General features: G+C 42.9%; 1 protein-coding gene and 1 long non-coding RNA gene across 2 annotated transcripts in view; one reads left to right on the forward strand and one right to left on the reverse strand.

Annotated features, from left to right (window-relative positions):
- LOC138373595 (uncharacterized) overlaps positions 1 to 23,517 on the forward strand; it is a 392,875-nt gene that overhangs the window by 343,910 nt on the left and 25,448 nt on the right. The gene's annotated exons all lie outside the window — the stretch shown is intronic.
- LOC123770294 (calcium-activated chloride channel regulator 1) overlaps positions 1 to 23,517 on the reverse strand; it is a 238,110-nt gene that overhangs the window by 91,196 nt on the left and 123,397 nt on the right. The window contains exons 3-6 of the mRNA XM_045762003.2: positions 22,471 to 22,698; positions 19,033 to 19,144; positions 8,871 to 9,110; positions 7,033 to 7,240 (exon numbers count right to left, since the gene is read on the reverse strand). Coding sequence (XP_045617959.1) covers positions 7,033 to 7,240; positions 8,871 to 9,110; positions 19,033 to 19,144; positions 22,471 to 22,698 — 788 coding nt within the window. The remainder of the gene's footprint in view (positions 1 to 7,032; positions 7,241 to 8,870; positions 9,111 to 19,032; positions 19,145 to 22,470; positions 22,699 to 23,517) is intronic.

Raw genomic sequence — 23,517 nt, forward strand, 5'->3', positions numbered from 1 at the left:
AGCTGACGACGGGTGCTGACAGTGCTGTCAGAGCTGACGACGGGTGCTGACAGCGCTGTCACTCCCGGGACGGATCACTATTGGTGATATTTGCACTTACGAGTCTCTCCTTTCGTTAATAGTAACAACGTTTTAGCAAAAATTACAACTGTAAACAATTACATTTCAGCATAAATCTAGTCTTTCGAGGAGTAGGTGTTGCAGTGTTTTATAATGATGCCAACATTCTTAAGACAACTCGTCGTTTAGGGTATTAAAAGTATCAACACAAGACAGAAACAATGGGTATAAATTGTCGAAGTTTAGATTTAGGAAAGACCTGGGTAAATATTAGTTCGGTAACAGGGGTGTTGATTTGTGAAACCAATTATCGCGTAACATAATAGAAGTAGCATCCCTTGATTGTTTCAAGCGTAGGTTAGATATATGAATGAGATTGGGTGGATAGGAGCTGCCTTGTATGGTCCAATAGGCCTTCTGCAATTACCTTCATTCTCATGTTCTTGATATGTGCAATGTGTTGGAGGGTTACCGTGTGCAGGCGACGAGTCACAATAACGTGGCTGGAATATGTTGACCAGACCACACACTAGAAGGTGAAGGGACGACGACGTTTCGATCCGTCCTGGACCATTCTTGAGTCGATTCAATCGACTCGAACTAGGTGAGTACACACTGGATAGCACGCAGGACTCGTAATTCTGTGGCGCGGGTTCGATTCCCGCACGAGGCAGAAACAAATGGGCAAAGTTTCTTTCACCCTGAATGCCCCTGTTACCTAGCAGTAAATAGGTACCTGGGAGTTAGTCAGCTGTCATGGGCTGTTTCCTGGGTGTGTGTGTGTGTGTGGTATGGAAAAAAAAGTAGTTACTAAACAGTTGATTGACAGTTGAGAGGCGGGCCGAAAGAGCAAAGCTCAACCCCCGCAAACACAACTAGGTGAATACACACACACACACACACACACACACACACCTGATTGGACAGGTGTACAGCCGTAAACAATATATTTATGGTATAAATTAACCCGAGTTGAGATATTTATTCCCTCGCCTTTGTCTATGGTTTGAACTCCCTAATAAGCATTATGTATATATATGTTACCCTGGAGTCCTGTGAATACTGCAGTAAATTACATATTCTTCAGTCTCGTGCAGTTTTACACCATTCATTCCCACTGAAAGATTCACAACGCCTTTTCCGACCCTGCATTTTAGATCGCCCGTTAAAATCATTCTATAACATTTTGATGGGATGGCAGTCTCGCTCTCAAATTCACTCTAGAAATTAAATTTTTCATCTGCAAAATGGTACAAATGGAATTTGACGCAGAGAAATCACGAACCGTAGAGCATATAAAGGGTTTTTACACACATGATGCGTCTGGGTCTTTTATTAAGAGGGAGTCATTTTCTCCTCCTACTTAGTATATTGTCTTAGTCTTTCATTACGGTCTTGACACCAGTGTGGGCTTCTTACGACCGCTTTTTAGTTTTCACATCAGTGTTCTGTTTTATTTTTAGCCTTGCACTCAGTCCCCTCTGAATAGTCCCCCACTCTGAATAGTTTCCCCTGAATAGTCCCCCTAAATAGTCCCCCCCTTAAAGAGTCCCCCCTAAATAGTCCCCCCCCCCCTGCCTCTGGCTTAGCCTTGAATGTGTCGGTCGGTCCCCTAAAGGTCGCAGACACATAAAACCTTCTAGAAATTTGTTGACCAGACCACACACTAGAAGTTGAAGGGATGACGACGTTTCGGTCCGTCCTGGACCATTCTCAAGTCGAATGGTCAAGGCTTCCAGAAATTTGTATCAATTGTTCTCGGTGGTGACACGAAGACCCTCTCCTGTTCAATTGAACGCCGAACCATCGTCGTCAGCGTTAACGACGATGATTCAACGTCCAGCCAACGTCAGTTTTGGTTGTGTTCACCGAGTCAACAATTCTTCACTGCTCGGCGTGGCTACCTCAGAACGGTAATAGTATCCCTGGAAACACAAACCGAAACTGTCCCTATTTTCCGCTTGTTACAACTTGTAATAAAGTTGTTACATCTTGGCTTAACGTGTTTATGACGTATTAGAAGGTTGTTACAACTTGCTATATTGGTTGTTATAACTGGTTAGGAGGTGTTAAAACTTGTTCGAACGTTGTACCAACGTCGTAGTTTCGGTGTGTGTTTGGCGGGATCCCACTATTACTAGTATTCACCCAATATTTGGTAACATTCACTATCACTAGTATTCTTGTCGTATATCGTTCATTCATAAATAGTGGGGTTTGCGGCTGCATGGAATGAACATTTTGCCGTTAATGAGGGTGGACTGTGTTGATGGTGAGGCATTTAATGAATTGCGATTCGAAGACAAGAGGAAAACGAATCACTATTCACGAAACTTTAAAATGTATAATCAATTATGAATCATGGATAATAAGATTTTCATTCATAAACAGGAGGACGTTTGGCTGTTGAGTTAACGAGTATTTGACCATTGTTAATGAGGACGGGCTGGGAAGCTCACGCCGAAAACCCCAAACACCCCATGTTATATAATTTTGTTGTTTTGGCAAAATTGTATCTTGAAAAAAAAGGTGATGTTTTGTAATGTTCTCAGTCGATTAAGGTAGCGTCTGGGATGCTCTCGGACGCATGTTCGAATCCTCGTCACGGCCCTTGTGGATTTGTTCATTAAAATAGGTGATGCTTTTTTTTCATTCTAGGAGAGATACAAACAGTTGTAGGGGGAAGAGAATGCTGTTCTACTCCAGACCTACAGAACATGATTATAAAAAAGGCTTCGAACACTGTTTTTGAAGAATTTGTCAAATCTGTCCATGTCTGAGATTTTGGCGTCATATTTATTATAAACCCAAGTTTGAAGCTGAACTTGTGAGTCAACACACGTCTCCAACTTCTCTTACGAAGATTGAAATCCAAGTTGCTCCCAATTTTGGCATCTTGTGGACACTTGGGGGTAATCAGGCCCGAGTACTAGCTAAAGTCACACACACACACACACACACAACTCCGTCTCATCCATAACTCCGCACGGATTGATTACCAAGAGAATCTTTGTCTTGAATGCATTCACGACCGGCACTCTTCAACTTACGACATTGCTTCATCATCGCTGTGGTGATGGTGTTACCCACAGTCACTGTGGGTACAGATAAAAGGGGTGGTAAGTGCTATACCCCACAGTCACTGTGGGGCATAGCACTTACCACCCCTTGTATCTGTTGCGTTTTATGTCAACTTTCCTGAATTTTGAATTCTTTGCCACATCTGGCCTTAATGGTGTGAATGGTGTTGACTTCCACTTCGTTTTCAAGTGTATTCCACTTATTGACCCCCTCCCCCATGTTTTCCAATCCCATACAGGGTAGAGTATGAGTATTTCCTTAAGTTTCATAAAAACACTTTTTGCGTTTCCAGCGTCAAAATCTTCTTCTGGAGGACTTGAAAAATGGGTCACTAGAAAGAAAGGGGAGGGCTGAGCGCAGATGATTGGATGGAGTGATGCTGTAGTTGAAGATCAGAGAGATATGTACATACAGGTGTATTCCCCCCCCCCCCCCCCCCAACAGTTATCGGTGTATACACACTGAAGAGTTTAGTACCGAACATCGTTCAGAACTAGAGTATACTTTCTGGTTGGTCAGATGTTGTGATGACCGTAATAGCCGACCTTGCAGGGTGACGTACGGGCCTTATCTTAAACCTAGTTTAAGACACAACACAGGAACGCCATGAAGAAGACACAAGGTTAAGAGACGAACATTCGAGCATACACTTATGTATTCATGATAACAAAAAGCAAGGGGAGCGAGGAAGGGTTTCAAATGGGACCAAAAAGAGGGAATCTGAAAGGAGGAAGTGGGAAAAAAGGACGTAGGACGGAGGGGGAGAGAAGGATGGAAGGGAGGATGGAGGGGAGGATGGAGGGGTAAGAGTGGATGTGAAGCACTGAGGGGGCCCAAGGAGGCTATGTGGTGCATTACCCCCGAGGGAACACAATATTCTTCCCCCTTTCAGACAGGTTTTTTTCCCTTCCAACAACACCCTTAACCCCCCCCCCCCCCATTTACCTTCAGGCAAACCCTACCCTCTTACCACCGAGAATGTGTGTGATGAAACCCGTCTTTTCGACTAATAAGTCACATCTTATGCAGAATGGACCTGTACGTTCAATATGCGACGTAATAGTAAACATTACAACAGCGAAATGTTATTGTTGTTGATGATGGCCGTTCATTGGCCTCGAAAGATCAGGTGGGTGGCTTGAGTTTTTCATTTCTGGTCAGGGAAAATAGTTGCATTTCTTTACGGAATGATGAACCGGGCTGTGTGACGAGGCAAAGGTCACGGGTAAGCGGGTCAGTGTTGCTATAAAACCAGATCCCCGCGCGGGACAGACAGCGGGCAGGTTATGTCCCTGCCCGCTGCCTGTCCCGCCCTCCACATTGTGGATAGTTTCTGTGATTGGGAGAACACAGGTCTGAATCTGGTGAGTATGAGATAGAGGATAAGCACCTCATCCTCACGAATGAAAATAAAATTGAATCAAGATGAGCAAACTAAAACACCAGAAAACGATGAGACGATCGACGAGGACGTTTCGGGTCGTCCTGGATCATTATTAAGACGATTGTGATGGGAGCAAGGGAGGCACCGTCGTCTCCTCTCATCTTCTGGTGTTGTGGTTTGCTCATCATATCTTCAGCCACGTTATTGTGACTCATCGTATGAATATAGAATTACCCCTTCCGCCACCTCCCCTTTCTTCCCCACCCCTCCCCTTCCTTCCCACCCCTCCCTATCCTCTCGGACTCGGACTCGAGATACATCCACCCAAACATGTGGTTATTATCAACTATGTTGTGCTTCTATTAGCTCTTGCCTCGTGCCGGATATCTCGCATGTTGACGATAATAGATTAGTTTTTCTAAGGGGGGGGGGGGGGAAAGAATAGACTCTTGGGAACAGCTGACGGCCAGAAAAAGTGACTTTTATATCGGCGTGGTGGGGAGCCCCGAGTCGGCAAGGAGAATACGAATTTCTGGAGGGGTGGCGAGCGGATATAAATGACCAGTTGAGATTGCTACAGGTTTGATGGAGGGAATTGTCATGACGGACGGGCAAAGATGGCGGCCATTGGTGAAACGGTCCAGACGGAATGGGGGAGGGAGGGAAGGAGGGAAGTAGAGAAAGAGAGGAAGGATGGAAGAGAGAGAGGGAGGTTGTGGCGTTGGGAGTTTGGAGGAAAGATAGGAATGATGGGGGGAGGGAGGAGAGGAAAACATTGAGGAAAGGGTCAATAAATAAGTTAGAAGAGTGCATTTTGAAGAGCTGGAGTTTGGAGTGGAGTCAATGGAGACATAGTGCAGGGAGATGGCATTGAAGAGGTACCTTCAGAGAGGAAACATGAGGAGGAAAAACGCACAAGAGTGAAACATGGTGTGGGAGTTGACGGGATATACGGGTATGGAGGGGAGTTTGGGACGTGGTTGTGAAGTGGAAGATATCCCATGAAGGCAGAAAGGCTGTTCAGCTAGACATAATATCTTCCTGCACGTCTTCCTGCGTTCTGAAGGTACCACGAAATGGATGGAAGGCATTCTTTACCAAGATAACCAGAAACACAAACCCAGCTATACACCATATTCTAATAATAACAGATTTTTATACGAGAAAATACCACATGTAAATAAAACTTGTGTTAAAATTGAGACAAGCGTCTCTGAGGTCAGCCGCATCTTAGAAAAATATTGACTGAGGACTGGATATCATCATCTCGGTCAACATCGACCAGGATATAGATCACGCCATGTTAGCACTCTTGAGAGATGCAATTTATGCGCTCAAAGGCAGCTTGATAACTGATTACTCTTTAGAGGTTACAATGTAAGCTGTTTAAGAAAGTGGTCATCGCTGTGATTAATGTCACACTTTTTATTTTAAGCTGAAACTACTAACCAGTAGTCGTAAAATGTACTTAGTCAGGAAGTAACTCAAAGGTAAGTATGAAATAGCAAAGCAGTATCTCAGATTTGGCCTTGAGGTTAATGTTAACTTTATAGTCAAGGAGATTCTGAGTGGGACATAAGTCTTATAAAGCGTGTTCCTGGTAAGTCTTTCGAGGCTATTTTTAAGTGAACTTGAGAAGTCTTAAGCCTTTGCGTGGGTTGGTGAGCCTATTATTAACATGGTTATGGTTTGAAAATTGTCAATACTTGATTTAGGAGTCCCTTAACCTCTAAACGTTGTCAAAATGGTAGTGTTAGTAGCGCTCATCCAGACTGTGTGATGCACAATTTGTATGGAAATGTGGCCATATATTAAAGAATATGTAAGGTTAAGAAGCTTACGTATGGCAATTATGCTAGACGTGCCAATTGTTCTAGCTGATATCCAGTGTTGATTGTTCTAGCTGATATCCAGTGTTGATTGTTCTAGCTGATATCCCGTGTTGATTGTGCTAACGGTTATCCCGTGTTGATTGTGCTAGCGGTTATCCCGTGTTGATTGTGCTAGCGGCTGTCTTGTGTTAACCAAAGTACAATTACCTATGATGTACATGCCTTATCATTTATAATAATTTTACTATTTTCTACAGTCCACCTTTTGTTCTTCCCCAAAGCGGCTTGTTGAAATCTTGACATATACATACAATATACATACACATGTTCATACTTTAGATCAACAAGAACTGATGGGCTTGTGTATATATATTTTTGTTGTGTTTTGTTTAAAGATGAATATATATTATTCATCTTTTCCTGCCGCTTTTTCCAACCACTTGGGCTGGACGGTAGAGCGACGGTCTCCCTTCATGCAGGTCGTCGGCGTTCAATCCCCGACCATTCAAGTGGCTGGGCACCATTCCTTCCCCCCGTCCCATCCCAAATCCTTATCCTGATCCATTCCCAAGTGCTGTATAGTCTGAATGGCTTGCCGCTTTCCCCCTGAGTGTTCCCTTCCCTTCCTGCCGCTCTGGGTGTACTTGGTACTGGTGTGAGGCGAAGTGGACTTACCAGAGAGTTGAGCCAGCCTCTCCACGTCCGAAGTGGGCTTGGGATTGCGGTCCGTGACGGGATAGAGGATGGGCACCACCCTCACCCCTCGCCGCGTGATTTCGAAGTACATCTTCCCGACTTCGTCTGCTTTGAGTACCTGAGGAGACTCTGCGGTGACCAGGAGGATGACGCCGCCAGCGGTGCCCTGACCGTCACTCTCCAGCATCTGTCACCAAGTGGGAGACACATTTAACTACAAGAAAATTCACCTTACAAAACATGAACATTTATTTTCCATCGTGGTAGAAATTACAAAAAAAAAATCAGCAGTGACGAAGATATATCCGACATTTGATGTAACTCCAACTTTAAACAAATACTCGCTAACGAAGACGAATTATTTAATGGATTTTAAAGTCTCTTCAATGTACGTACTGTATTATTTAGTTTGTTTTTTATGTTTTAAAAATAGGTGCGTGGAGTGACCAGTGATTGATCTCATCCAACCCTTACCCGGAGTCGGTCTCTATTGAAGGTAATGGGTAAAGGCTTTAATATACCACATAAAATCACCTGGAGGACACTGGAGTATTATTTAGTCATATATATATATATATATATATATATATATATATATATATATATATATATATAATATTCTTTGTAAAATGCGTCCTTAACTTTCAAATATTGTTAGTACACGTTTTCATTACCTTTCATTTATTTATTATTAACTCGAAGCTGTTTGTGAAGTTTATAAGGATCAGAAGTTTTCTATAATGCTGAATGTGTATATCATTGTGCTAAGACATGGTGATCTTGATGAAACTTATCAGATGGGAAACACTCAAACTACTCACTACTAGTTTTAAAGCAAGTTCAGTTCAGTGTCTGTCAGTTAACGTGTATGTCAGTAACCAGCCAGGCCGATGGTTAGTTGAAGGGTAACTTAAGTTAGATTGGCTCGTTAACGTTAGATTCAAGTTGAAAACATTGGTAACTTGTCAGGAGCGTGCCAGGCACACGCCTACATAACCATTAAGTTAGATTGACATCTCAAAAACAACTTATATAAAATAACTAATAAAATCACTATCGCCATTATATTCTTACATTTTATTTTCATATAACTGTAATACCTGACACGACTTGCCGGCCCAGGGAACAGACGGCTCTACGAGGGTGTTACGAGGAAAGGTAATCTTACCTGTGATAACTGCAAACATGGAAATCCATTTTGTATTTGAAGCGGAAAAAACTTATGTCTGCAGTGTAAATAAATCAGTGTTCTACAAAAACATATATTACAGGTTAGACCACCTTGAACCTATGGGTGATTTAGGGTAAAAATACCTTTTTGTGTGTGATATTTATGTATACACAAATATGGGTTTTTATCCTATGTTATTATGTATGTTATGTATGTGAGAAGATATTACCATTACTAATATGGGTGATTCATTTTGTACCTTTCAGCTCTGGTGGTTCATGTTGAAGAATTGGTCTAACGTGTGGTATACAAGGTCATAAACCACGCTTTTTTATGTTCAGGCGTCTGAAGGCTGTTCTTATGTTGGCCAACCTTGCATATGCCGCTGATTATTTTAATTTGATGTGTGCTATCGCGAGAGGATCGATAACAAATATCCTCCAAGTCCGTGTCATTAACGTACCTTTGACATCATTTATTCGCCTCACAAACAAAATTACGAACATACTTTAAACATAACACTAACATAAATTAAAATCTGACTCGCCCTCCGGGATATAGGAACTGTGCAAAACCGATCAGAATACCAGAAAAAGTCTGCCAATTAAAAGTTTGGGCAACGATCCCGCTTGGAGTCATTACTTACATCGATAGCCGTCCTCAGGCCGCAGGTGAAGCACTTCTGACTCTGGGCGATGTTCGAGGGGTTCCTGGGCATGGAGGCGGTGGCCAGCCGTTGGCGCTCATCCAGCGTGGTGGGCGTGGGCGTGAGCGGAAGCTGGATAGACACCTCGTTGGAGAAGAGCACCACGCCTACTTCACTGCCAGCGGGAACGTCGTACACCAGAAGTTTCCGCACGGCCTTCCGCAGGAACTCCCAGCGCTTCTGTAGGGGTGAGAAACGTCCATATTTTATAAGCAGATCATTGTACCGTATCGGGCCAGCAACACTTGGGCGGGAGGCGAAGGATGCGGTTATTAGGGGAGGGTGTTTGGGTTAATATTTGAAAAGGCGGGACACATGAAACATACAGGCGTGGCGCATTATGAAAGATACAGGCGGGCCAATTACCAGCAGCATAAGAGGACACGGATGTTAAGAAGAGGCACAAATAAGCTGCCGAGATATTAAGAAGATGTTTTCAAACATCTTCAGTGTAAGAGTTGTAACCAAAGAGAGAGTGAGTCGGGCGAAATGGCGCAGCGAGATTCCATGTGAGGGGACACGTCTTCAGAGTACTGACTGTACTCACTCTCCAAGTACTGGAATTTTGGTTCTGTGGTTGATAGATTATGGAAGCATTTAGGCATGAACCCTAACGCTGGAAGGTAGTAAGTATAGAGGCAGACTCCATACCTGGGTTCAAAAATAGATAGTTAATACTCAAAGGCATAGGGAACCACACAAGTATAGCGAAGATTCAATGCCGGAACCCAGGAGCTGAATCTCATTTCCAACAACAAATACGTAAACACAAACACGCTGCCTTGCCCACTCTAGGTTCATAATATGAATAAGATGTTTTATCTATGCATCAACGTACAGTGGTGCCTCCCTGGAGGCGATAATCACAATGTTTACTGCTAATGTCCCCCTCGCCCTGCAGGTGATGAGCGCACCGTATGAGTGTAATGTAATCCTGGAGGGATGGATGACATCCTCATCAACTTGAGATCTCTGCTGACAGGGTGAATGTGCATGTACACCCGCCTCTAGCAGTACTTGCAGACGATTCACCTTTAGTTCTTGGGCATCATATTCAGTCTGAAGTTATATGTCTTCAGTCTGAAGTTATATGTCTTCAGTCTGAAGTTATATGAGGTTCAATTATATGTTCAGTTATATGAGGTTTAATTGGTTTAGTCTCTCCTTGAAACTCCAGGCTTGTCTTTTTTGGAGCGAGTCTGATGGCACTTATAGGGACTTTCTAGTATTTTGTTGTGGATCTGATTAGACACTGTCGTCATGTTGGCGTACCATATTTCAGAAAAGTAACCGACATGAAAGCCTCGGCGCTCGTGGTGCTTCAGAAGTTCGGTTCTGTGTGATGTCTACCTACAGGTCCTTTTCCTTTGTCCTTAGTAAGGTTTTTCTTCCCATTTGGTACCATGTGTCGGGCTTTCTGTCCACAACTATCATTATATTGTTTTAGTTGGAATTAAACTCTGACATCACTAATTTGACCATAATTACAGTTCGTTCATGACTTCCTGTAGCATCTCGCAGTCTGTTTTCATCCTCCACATGACTGTAACATCAACTATTTTTAAGGAGTCTATCATTCAGTGGGAGATATATTGAACTCAAAAATAGAATGTCATAGACTGAGTCCTGTGGGACTCAGTAATATCTGGCAGCTACGGTGACTATATTGTCTCACTTTAATGTTTTATTTATAGTTTCTTCCCTGACATTGTCAGGTCATCTGGTGCGCTAGACGCAGGTGGAACACTGTGCCCAAGACCCCTCTCACAGTATATTACATATATGTACTAAACTAGGCCTGAAATTACGAATATTTAGCCTGGGATTGCTCATTTAGGCCAGGATATGTAAGGTTAATGGCTCTGTTGCCAGTGAGAGTAGCACCAAAAACAGTGACTACAGTCCTCTTTTAAAATCTTTATACAGTGCCAGTGAAAAAGGAAAGAGGGATAACCCACTAAAGTGACAAAGACTTGGAAGAGATACGAGGGAAGGGAGGCGATGAGTCACAATAACGTGACTAAAGTAAGTTGACCAGACCACACATTAGAAGGTGAAGGGACGACGACGTTTGGGAACTGTTCTCAATCGACTTGAGAATGGTCCAGGGCGGACCGAAACGTCGTCGTCCCTTCACCTTCTAGTGTGGTCTGGTCAACGAGGGAAGGGAGGTATGAGGAGGGAGCGATGGTAATGTTTAAATGTATTTCCGAGTGATGTAGAGCATCGAGGTGTGGATGTTACAGGTCAACATCTTGACGGAGATGTTGACTTCTTACATCTTCAGGTCGTCATCTTCCGGAGGTCATTTTTCCGGTCGAGTGTGTTAATTAGAGCGGGGCATTAGCGTGTGTCAAGGTTCTGGCTGCAAGAAACGTTCAAAAGAAGTGACAACAACCATTATTTTTCTTCGCAGAGAAAGGGACTTTTGAAGATTTTATTGACGGTGTTGGTGTGGATAGAGGCGAGTGGGTGTTAAAAGTGAGTATTCCTCCGGCTGTAAACTATACCTCGGGCAGTAAAGTATTCCTTAAGTGCTAAAGTTCACCTCGGGTGCTAAAGTGAGTTATTTAATGGCATTATTTCCCCCTCGTGTAATTATTCCACAACATGTAACATTTACTGTATTCTCAATGTGTTTAAACTTTTATTATATATATATATATATATATATATATATATATATATATATATATATATATATATATATATATATATATATATATATATATATATAATATCAAAACAAATCTATTCTTTTTCTATATACAGTATGACCACTATAACATTTACACTACTCTTACTAATTTGCATTAGATACAAATACCAATTCTTCTTCTGATGATGTATTATACTGCTATGCATGAAAGGAACTGCGAAGAACAAAATAAGTGAAATGTCACATTTACTTTCAAGCACGTCGTGGACCAGGGGTTAAGGTGCGCGTCTGGGCTGACTCCTGGACGCTAGTTCGATCCCACAGTCCTTCACCGAATGATTTCTCATAATTTCTCATAATCTCATAATTTTGCGTAAAAGGAGTAAGATGTAAGAGGGTTGGAGTGAAGGTGTGGAGGGAGCAGGAGCTGGAGTACAGGTGTGGAGGGACCCGGTGCTGGAGTACAGGTGTGAAGGGACCATGAGTACAGGTGTGGAGGGAGCAGGTGCTGGAGTACAGGTGTGGAGGGACCCGGTGCTGGAGTACAGGTGTGGAGGGAGTAGGGGCTGGAGTACAGGTGTGGAGGGAGCAGGAGCTGGAGTACAGGTGTGGAGAGACCAGGTGTGGAGAGACCAGGTGCTAGAGTACAGGTGTGGGAGTTAGGGCCCAGGTTACGACCAGGGCGACACTTTGCATGACCACCTTCCGCATATATTTAGCCTCACCATTCCGGGACTTGCTCGTAAAAATTTAACACTCACTGGGGCCCCCTGACCGACTTCCTCCACACTTCACTTGTTGGATTTTTACGATCTTTTATTTTTAAAATCAATACATTTCCTTTATCGGAACTAATTAAATTTCCTAAGCACCTGAAAGAAGAATTAAAAACTCTTAAACCTACTTTAACAACTTTTTATCATATAAATGAAAGGGTTAGACCATTTTTTTTAATATTATAAGGCTGCTTTTCAAACCTGTTATCGATATGCGCACTTCTTATCGATATGCGCACTTCTCACCTTTTCTCGCATTTCAAGATAAAGGAGTTCATTTCACGCAAGAAAAACTACATCATTTCCTTTTGCTTTTCCTTTTATCTACCACGGAGGAGGAGGAGCAGGAGAGGCCAGGCCGCGTTATCAGTTACAGAGATGAATTTTGCAATGCCTTTGTGTGAAATTCCAATAGCGTAAGGTGCTCGTGGGAATTACGTGGAGAGATTGCTCATCAATAATGTAACCGAAGATGATTGTGCATGCGTGCGGGTAGGGCTCTTGGGTGTGTTTGTGGGCCTGGGTATAGGGCTCTTGGGTGTGTTTGTGGGCGTGGGTATAGGGCTGTTGGGTGTGTTTGTGGGTAAAGGGCTCTTGGGTGTGTTTGTGGGCGTGGGTATAGGGCTCTTGGGTGTATTTGTGGGTGTGGGTATAGGGCTCTTGGGTGTATTTGTGGGCGTGGGTATAGGGCTCTTGGGTGTATTTGTGGGCGTGGGTATAGGGCTCTTGGGTGTATTTGTGGGCGTGGGTATAGGGCTCTTGGGTGTATCTGTGGGCGTGGGTATAGTTTCTGGGTTCATCTGTAGACGTAGGGTAGGGGTCCTGTGGGTATCTATCAGCTTCCCGGACTCCACTGTTGAGGCAAGTTAAGTGTCCATCAAGCTGGTGTGTTTTGATTGTACTGGGGTGAAATATGTTGGCCTAGTAATCGAGCAGTCTCTTGGAGAGACTGGAGGAGGAAGAGGATAGAGGGAGGAGGGGAAAACTTTGGGGACAGGTGATGGATTAAAGGAATGAATAAGGTGAAATAGAGCAGAAATTGAAGGGTATAAGAAAAGGGAAGAAAGGACCGGAGAAAGGGAGAACAGAGAGGGAGAAAGGTAGTAATTATCAAAAGAAGGCACCAAGCCTTGAGGGTGAAAGGGAGGAGGATGTAGTACCAGCATGAATCTGGAGACGATGGTATCCAATACCTTCCACAATTGATACTAAATCTTCCATTCGTCACTGTTTACTAATACTTGGGACTAGGAATTAGACTAAGATTTTCACGGTATAAGACTTGCATTAAGCTAAGCTGAGTTAAGAACTTTAGTTCATCTTCCCCCTGATTTCAGATTCACGCTTGTGTTTTGTCTGTAAGAATGTTTTTGTGCTGAATTATGTACTAACAGACTGGACTTTACACACTTGTGGCAACAGCATAAATATGAGGCTGAACTGCATTAAAAGTTTGTACCAAACATTCAGAACACATAAGGTTTATTTGTCTTAAGTTCAGAGTTTAATCAAGTTTTACGTATAGTTAAAAATATCAACACACGATTTTAAAACAGATCAGACACTATACTGATCTTGGACACGTGTTTAGCTCGCTTCAGAGTGTTCTAATTACTTAATTTCTATATCCATAAACATTTGCCAACCACAATAAATGCGGAAATAACATTTCATTCACCTACACCATCGAAGCCTCGAACCCAGGACCACTGAAACGGACGACTGGAGTTTTACTGACCAGGCTGCGAACACCCACAGTCAGAGAGGGTCCCAGCACCACACCGCTGGTATCCTGGGACCCTCTTATTGTTGGGCGTTCACAGCCTGGTCGGTAGACCTCCAGTCTTGAGCTGCGCACTTGGAAGTGATAGGGATTTGGGATGGAACGGGGGACGAGGAATGGTGCCCATCCATTTTGGACGATTGACTTGCATGAAGCGTCGCTCTACCGTCCAGCCCGACGGTACAAGTGAAGGAAATTATATACATGTGCTCTTGGGAGCAGTTAACTCTGACCTGACAACTTGACGTCGCTGCTGCTTCATTCACCTCTTCTCTCCTCTTCTCCCCCTTCCTCCCCTTTACTTCCCCTCCCCTTGTTCTCCCCCACCCACTACATTCGAACTGATTATTTATCCCCTTGTCGCGGTCTTACCATTCGCAGTACACAAGTAGTAAGCTAAGGCGTTTTAACAAGCAAGGGGCAACAGTCTGGTGCCTCTGAATTAGTTTCAAGTGGTCTGAACTGGGATGTAATGGCTGCAAGGCTCCCCGTAATATCTTCCCAGGCCGTCTCGCCCTCAATAAAACGCGGCATTTCGCGCCGCGGTGGTTGGTGCTTGGACGGCAGGGCGGAGGCCAGCACCCCCCTCTCCCCCTGGCCGGGTGGTGGACGGTGGAGTGGGTTGAGAGACGGGGCGGGACGCGTGGGCGTGAGGGGCGGAATGTGTGGGCGTGAGGGGCGGGACGTGATCCCAAAGCCATGGGTGGTGAGGCGTTTTCGTCCCAAACAGGAGACTTGGACAATTGTTCCAGCCATCCACAACTCTGCTGCCAAGCACTGGAATTTATTTTTTCCTGCATCTCAATTTGTCAAATTTGCCTCCACTGTTATGTGTTGAGTTAAAGGTTATTCCGAAACTTCTACATATACATTCTATCCGTTAATGCCTGTCATTCATCTCTACTCCTCGATCAGCCGTCTATATTGCTCGGGAGACTGTAACCTAATCTCAATTTGTCTTAGTAAAGTCGAGAACATCTTAGTAAAGCTGGAAATACCTAGTTTTCTTCAAATGTAAATAATGCGCTGCATTTGTTGTATCTACAACTCTGCTTGTGGTCTTGTGCGGCAGTAACAATATCGTGTATGTTCTCAGAACCGCGTTGTATGGCACTCGGCTGTGTGTGTGTGTGTGTGTGTGTGCGTGTGTGTAGCTTGACAACGCGTTTGGCGAGTTGGTCACTTCTCAATAATGTACCAATCAACATCAGTTATGAAAACATATTTGTATTTGTTTATGTACATAAATAGAAATAGTGTAATATAATAATCCATTCGACCGACTAGTGGCCGAATTCTGTAGTCGTTTTTCCCCACCATAATTGATTAAGCAACTGTGCATCGTCCGCGAACATTGAAAGGCGGAAATCTACTTCCCGATTGAGGTCATTGACGTAGGACCGCAATAGATCACAGCCTTACTGTGGCAACACCTCTCATTATCGCTGATCACCTACAACATGATATCAGACTACGAGTCTCTGCTTTCAGTTTGATTGGTACTCCCTTTTCCAGTCGGTACTCCCAGTTCATCCCGTTTCTTGAGTATCTTCATCAGGTTAATGTAGGACCTTGTTACCAGGTGGTGTCGAGGATTTCTGGCAGTTTAAGATGCAGTAAGCCCATCTTCTCTCTCTTGTAAAACCTCCATTAGAATATTAAAGTAACCGAGAATGTTTCTCAAAGAGTCTGCGGCGGGTTTTATTACACAAATTTATCCTCTCTAGATGTTCAAATAATTTCTGTCTATATTGGACTCGGGTCGAGTGAGACGTGACTGCCGGTGCCACTGCTTTATTTGAGAACATCCTGTCTCTCTTGTTGTTTGTATGTAAGTGTTACATTTCCTGCTTTCTAGCTGTCTGGCAGCTCCCCCCTTTCTTCCCAGGTAAAACAGAATGTTGCAAGTAGGTTGTAAAGTGCATCTGGCGCCTCCTTTATTATCCGTTGTGTGCGCGTGCGTGTGTAATTACCTAAGTGTAATTACCTAAGTGTAGCTACAGGTATGTGTGCGTGCTTGTGCGCGCGCGTATCTGAGTATACATAATTTAACATGTACACTCTGTTAAGTCCACACTGGAATTTCGGGCCCTAAAACCAGGCATGCAAATCACAAACCAACGACGGTTTCGGACGCAAAATGTGTCCAATTCTATAACTCTCGCTAGCGGAAATTACACCAAATAAAACAAAAATGAATGGAACGTCAACGAATATTTTAGAAAGTATTTTCGGCAGTATTCAGTGTAAGGTGATCCAGGAACAGGTGTTCGAACAGGTGTTGGCACAGCTGTTGCAAGATGAACGGAAAAGCGGTGCTTTTAAGAAAGATAAATTCGTCGAAAGATTCATTGATATATTATTCCTTTGCAACTAGTAATAGTAACCTTGAGATTAATTTTGTGAGCACGCATAAAAGCAACATCCCGCCAAACACACACCGAAACTACGACGTTGCTACAACGTTCGAACAAGTTTTAACACCTAACCAGTTATAACAACCAATATAGCAAGTTGTAACAACGTTCTAATACGTCATAAACACGTTAAGCCAAGATGAGACAACTTTACTACAAATTGTAACAAGCGGAAAATAGAGACAGTTTCGGTTTGTGTTTCCAGGGATGTGGGTCGACTAGCTCTTTGCAACACATGGGCGAGCCAGCTCTCTGCAACATTTACTTCGACGAAATTCAGAACTTTTTTAACTGCTTCGTTTGACAAGAAACATGACAGTCACCGCAAAATCATAAGATATAACTGTTTAGTTTCATAGTTGAGTATAAGGTTACCTCAAGTATACTTGGAGGGGGTTTCTGGGGGTTCTTCTACCCCCCCAAGCCCGAAACTGGGGGCCAGTTAAACCCTGTAACTGATTTTTGCATGACTGCAGAGGGTTGCACATCACCTAGATACAAAGCAGTGTTTTAACCCACCATCCTGCAAATTACAGCATGGAGCACTAACCACTAATTAGAGATTCAGGTCCACTGAATAATCCAAAGTTGCTAGACAAAGCCACAAGTGTGTTAAGAGCTTGATTTCTCTCCACACTATTTTCGTAAAGACTTAGAAACGTCTTTAAGGCTTTCAAGTCGCAAAGTGCTATGGTGGATCCGCGTTTGTTTTACAAAATAACAACTCTGTTAAGTGTTACAACACTTAATAACTTTCTTAAGAACAACACACACGAGGAGAGGCTTGTGACCGCCAGGCTGTGGTTCCCTGCAACCAACAGATCAGTTTTGATTCAGAGATTCATCAACAATAAACAAAATTCTGTAAGTGGTTTTGGCAACATGTCGCCAATCAGTAACGCCACTCTAACAATTCATAAATAGTTAACAACACAAATTTGTAAGCAATAAATTGCGACCTTTTTGTACCGATAAATGCACAGAAAATGTCATGTCATAGCTTTCACGAACCGAATAACTAATTATTAATGTGAAAAACACAATGTTGTTATAATAGAACACATCAGCGCTAGTTATTAATAACATTACAGGTGTATCTCTGGCAGGTAACACGACCCACTTAATTAGAAATAATTAGGTATATTTTGCGTGTGTCTGTGTTAGCCGGACACTGGGTCTCGTTAGGACAAATTACCAGGGTTAATTTAGACAAAGATTAGATCAAATAGTAACCACTCTACTGTAAGTGTGCTTCTTACTATATTGTAAGTATTACTTAAAATATCAACGGTATAGGTTAAGTAATAATTGTAATTAAGAAGCAATAAGATGCTTATCTTAACATACTAAGAAGGTTAGGTGAGGTCGGTGTTTTCTATGAAGCTTTTCAAGATAAACTAAAATATTCACAATCAATTAGTATGTCACATATGCACTTATTAAATAAGCCAATATTGACTATACGCAAGTGCGAGAACGGGTTGGCTTCTGCGCAGTAAGACCTGCGGAGGCAGTCCTGTGGTCCTACGCAGCGAGAACAAATAACATAACGAGAACAAAAAAAATCCATTCCACTTCATCGTTTGGATAACTGCTTAACTTGGGAGCCACTTTAAGCTGATTTACAAACCTCGTAAAGCAATTTAGAAGCTTTACTGATGACAATTAGAAGTCACTTACAAGTAATTTAAAATTCGAAGAAAAAATCACATGTTACAGCTAAAAAAAACTCCAGATCCAATTAAAGAAAACGATCTTCAAAAATACTCCCAAGATTTTTAGAAACCACCGCAAGCTACTCGAACCATCAAGTTTTGCAGGTAAGGTCCACTACGGGCTCACCATAGCCCGTGCTACTTGGAACTTTTTGTCCCAGGTAGCGAATCTTAAACAACAGGCAAGGCTCAAAACGCATCATATAATAATTCCTTTCCATTTGCGCTTGCGCAATCGTCAAGTGCTAATGCGGTCTTAATTGTTTAGTTAAGCCTCGTGTCATCTTATGTAAATTGTTAAACTTAAACCGTTTATAAAGTGGAATGTTTTCTGTGCCTTCTTCGTCCCGGAAGCCATTTGGGGTGGACGGAAGAGCGACGGTCTCGCTTCATGCAGGTCGGCGTTCAATCCCCGACCGTCCAAGTGGTTGGGGAAATTCCCTTCCCTTCGTCTCGGGGATAGTGGGAGGGGGGGGAGGGGACGCTGGGGAAACCCTCCTCAAACACACAACGTATCTTTTTTTAACGTAACGTTGTACTTGACGTAAAAGTTAGATAAATACAATTCCGCATTTCTCAAAAGTTGTAGTGTGTGTGTGTGTGTGTGCCGGGAACGCAGCCGGGTTAGGCTTATCGGCGGAGCTCTCGACACTAAATTCCACCCTAATTGATGGGGCACTACTGTGGTGTCACGTGGCTAGGGTGAGAGGGGGGGGAGGTGCCACGTGGCGCCAAACAGTTGGGTTACTCACTTGGACGTTCATCACGGTGGTGTCCTCGACGACTATGACGTAGCGAGGGGGCGTCTGTCTGACGTAGGTGATGGACGGGGTAACGTTGAGGGCGACGTCTCCACTACGGATGCTGTCGGTCAAATAACACACATTAGCATACATCTTATTATCTTCTATTTCGGTCATTTGCAACTCATTATTAAACTCTGGTGGTGGTGTGTCCGCTGTTAATAAGCTCATTACTGGACAACATTTGCGTATAACCCACTAATACACGGTGTATTAATACACATTAATACATCGTTTTATTCCACCTAATGTATATTTACGTTGTTGTAGATATGTTGAATAGATTTGTAGGCTCTTGTGAGTAGCTTTGAACGATGGAATAACTACAATGATGCAATCGTGAGGCAGATGTGTGTGTTCCTTATTCCTGAAACTCTGTCGATTGATAATGTAATCTTTATGTACAAATCCACAAGGGCCGTGACGAGGATTCGAACCTACGTCCGAGAGCATCCCAGGCGCCCTTGTGGATTTGCTCATTTGATGCATCACACAATTATCATTTCTGTGTGTAATCTTTATGCAACCACCTGCGAAACCTGTACATCTTAACTTAATTATGGCGGCTTTGTTTACGTTTGTTCAACAGCTGACGAACTTTGAATGTTAACCCGAGGTTATCATTGGGGTTAACTTTGTCAATAATAACCTCGAGTTAAGGTGAAGACTCAATATATGTGTAACTTTTAACAACCAAATTTTCGAATGTAAACAACATCCTTTATCAAGTTGCTGTATACAATGTTCTGCTAATTATTATTGGGAAATTATTAATTTAATATTAAGGCATTTATTATTATAAATTAATGATAAATTATTGATTTATATTATTGTTATGTTGGAGCTCATGAAAGTACTTGCAAAAATTAAAAACAAAAACAAAAAAATAGCTGCCATGATTAAGATGAAGAGGTTTCGTAAGATGCTGAGTAAATGCACGGTGAATTCTGGCCCTAATGGTTACGGAACGTGCATGTACTCTGTTTTTAGGCCTAAGTTTTATCCTCTTCTCCATATACAGAAACGTGTAGTTTCTGCACTCAGTCAAATCATCACCAGAGATATCTAAAACACACTAAAATCATCGACAGATATAATGACAGTAGAATATTGGACATCGGCGAGGCACTGCACATCAAACAATTGCCAACTATCAATAGCCACCTAACAACCATTTACACGACCTGTTTCGTCTTGGAGACCAAGACGAAACATCCCGCATATTGCCACATCATGGATCACAGGAGACTGGTAAGTTACAATGGGTCATATTGATCCATAGTGAAGTGCTTCTGACCTCCTGTTATGTATTCGTCTGCTCCAGCCAAATTGTATCCACTTGTACTCTGCCTTTGAAAATGTTGACAGGGTCAGTGAGATGCATCTCTTAACGTGAGGCCATATTAAAAAAATGTAAAATTATATATATATTTTTTAATATGGAAGGGAGTACCACTTCTGGTTGGAAGAAGGGGATTCTTAGCCTCGGAGGAAAGCACACATAAAGCATTAGAGGGAATGTTTAGGTCCCCTCCAATACAGTTTCTGTGTGCTTTTCTCCTACCACCCCCTTCCTTTTATCTTTTGTTGTGCTTTATTAGATATTTGAAGGTTACAAGATATACACTGGTTAATACAATAGAATTTAAAGGTTCTGGATCTCTTGGAGCTCCTCCGCTTCCGGACAGGAACCGAGGACGCAGTAGACGTTTCCTCTCTGGATCGCCACACTGAGACGCTGAAACAGGAAACTGGCAGCCCTTGGGTCTCTGGTGATGTAAATGAGCCTGGAACTCTATTCTTTGAGGAATCCCAAAGCACTCCTACCCCAGGGGCCATGCGTCTCAGACGCTTTGGGAACAAAGGTGTATTGATCTCCCAGTCGACTGTATTTGATTGATTTTGCTGTTTCCCTGTGGTTGGCCGCCCCACCTGCTTGATCAGCACCGAGGTGTATGGAGGTGTCAGCCAGAGTGGATACACACGTGTAGTCCAACACCAGCTGTCTGCCCCTCTTCCAGGAGTATATTGTGATGCCATCTGGGCGAAGTGTGTGTGTGTGTGTGTGTATATATATATATATATAATATATATATATATATATATATATATATATATATATATATATATATATATATATATATAATATATATATATATGATGCTTCGCATTTTTAATTAAGTTCTGGAATTCCCGTGCAGGCGTCGTCAACTTGCAAAACTCGCGCCTCATAAAATATAGATGTGACCGGAAAATATTTACTGGGAAACCCTTCACCATTTTCGTACTCTAATATTTATTCAGTATTGACGGTGTAGATTAAATGCAATATTTTTTTTGCTTTGAAAACTTTTAAATACTCTCCTTGAAGTCGGCTCGACGTTGAGGTAAATTTTTTAGCTGAAGAGTTCAGCTTTCACCTCACTTTGATGGTGGTTTAATTTCCGAAGCCCTCAGGGTCGGCGAGCGTGGGAATGAGATTTACCAGCGGCAAGCTGTGTCATGTTCCCGGCATGAAAAATACCGAGTGACAAGGAGAGTTATCGAACCGCGTTGGACCGGAAAGGTCAAACTGTTGGGTGTCCGTCACCCCTTGACAATCGACTTGAGAATGGTCCAGGACGGACCGAAACGTCGTCGTCCCTTCACCTTCTAGTATGTGGTCTGGTCAACATACTTCAGCCACGTTATTGTGACTCATTATCTGCCCTTGAGTTACGTGGTCAGTCATGTGACAGTCTACTGTCCACTGTGTTACTGTGTAATATCCACATTAACTGTGTTGATGGCCTATGGGAAAATCCACATATGTAGGAGATTCACGAAGCTTGTTTATCTTGTAATTACGTAAAATGGTAATAAATGAGTTGTCCGCTTTCGTCGTGATTAATACTATTCGGAGTAAGCGGTAGGAACTAGCGAGAGAGTGAGAGGACGCTTATAACAACGTTACTGAAAGACAACAGTCGCTAAAGCTTGCTTATTAACGCTTTTTGTCACGCATACAACACTAGCTTAAGAAGGTTGAGATTCATGCTGCTTCAATAGCAAGATTTCGCAGATTACTCAAATTTTACAAAACCTCGTGTTTATATTTAATGTGTAAGTTACAGGGGTTATCAGTACCCAGATACAGACACTGAAAATCCATCTCTCACACACACACACACACACACACACACACACACACACACACACACACACACACACACACACACACAAGAATCTGTACATCAGTTGATTGACGGTTGAGAGGCGGGACCAAAGAGCCAAAGCTCAACCCCCGTAACCACAACTAGGTGAGTACAACTAGGCGAGTACACACACACACACACACGCACACACAAAAGCACAACTAGGCGAGTACACATTCTCGCCGTACCATACCTGTCATACAAGAAGTCTGGGTGTTGGAGAATGACCTGCCAGGCGGGTCTGTGGCTACAGAGGGCATTGTGCTTGGTGGGGGCCGCCGTCCTGTGGGTGGCGAGGTCACAGAACTGGGTCACATGGGGCAGGTAGTGTAGGTACATGAGGGACGACGTCACCTTGTCGTTGTTGCCTTCGCTGGGAGTGAAGCGACACGTGGAATCCCTGTAGCCGTCACACTCTGACCTGGGGATACAAGACACGTTAGAGTGACCAGGGGATTCATGATTCAGGACGTCTGTCTCTGGCTTTGTCTCTCCCTCTCTCTGGCACTCGATACCAATCTGTAGATTGCATGTATACACATTGGCAATACGACTCAGAAGGGTGTACATTGAGGGCGGACACTTAGGCAACAGTATGTGGGTGGTGGGGTATCGGGCACGGTGTGGGAGTGGTGGTTGGGGCACCCGGTGAAAAGTATGATAGACATTTTGAAAATTTTGCAGACATCAGTGCATAATGTTTTATATTGTGATAAGAAACAAATACTTGAAAGTTCATTTAGTAGAATATTTGTAAGGTTTGTCATGGGGGTCCCATTGATGCATTATTAAGTGGCACTCCTTTCACTTATGCCAACTCTGACCTGACACGCTGCCATGTTCCCAACCCAACAGCAAATACTATTAAAAATTAGGTGAAACTAGACCTATGTGTCTGGCCTCCAACTTTTCACAGATGTTCTAATATATAGATAACTAATTATATTTGATTATTTTAGCCCCCTACGAAGAGCTTGCATATTAATGAGATGAATTTTGTAAACAATACTGATATACCTGTTTTATTTAGTAGTTTAAATAGCGAAATAGTTTATTTTTTATTTTTGTATTCGTGAAGTTCATGGGAGTGACTACATTCCTTGCAACATAACATACCTGGTCAAAACCATCACTAATGATGAACGATGGATCTTTAGTCAGGATTGATGGAATGATGTAGTCAATACCTTCCCTCCTTTCACCATGCGAAATAAAACTTTCGTCCCCCTCCCCCCCCCCC

This window comes from Procambarus clarkii, chromosome 42 (assembly GCF_040958095.1).
Source record: "Procambarus clarkii isolate CNS0578487 chromosome 42, FALCON_Pclarkii_2.0, whole genome shotgun sequence".
Taxonomy (NCBI): domain Eukaryota; kingdom Metazoa; phylum Arthropoda; class Malacostraca; order Decapoda; family Cambaridae; genus Procambarus; species Procambarus clarkii.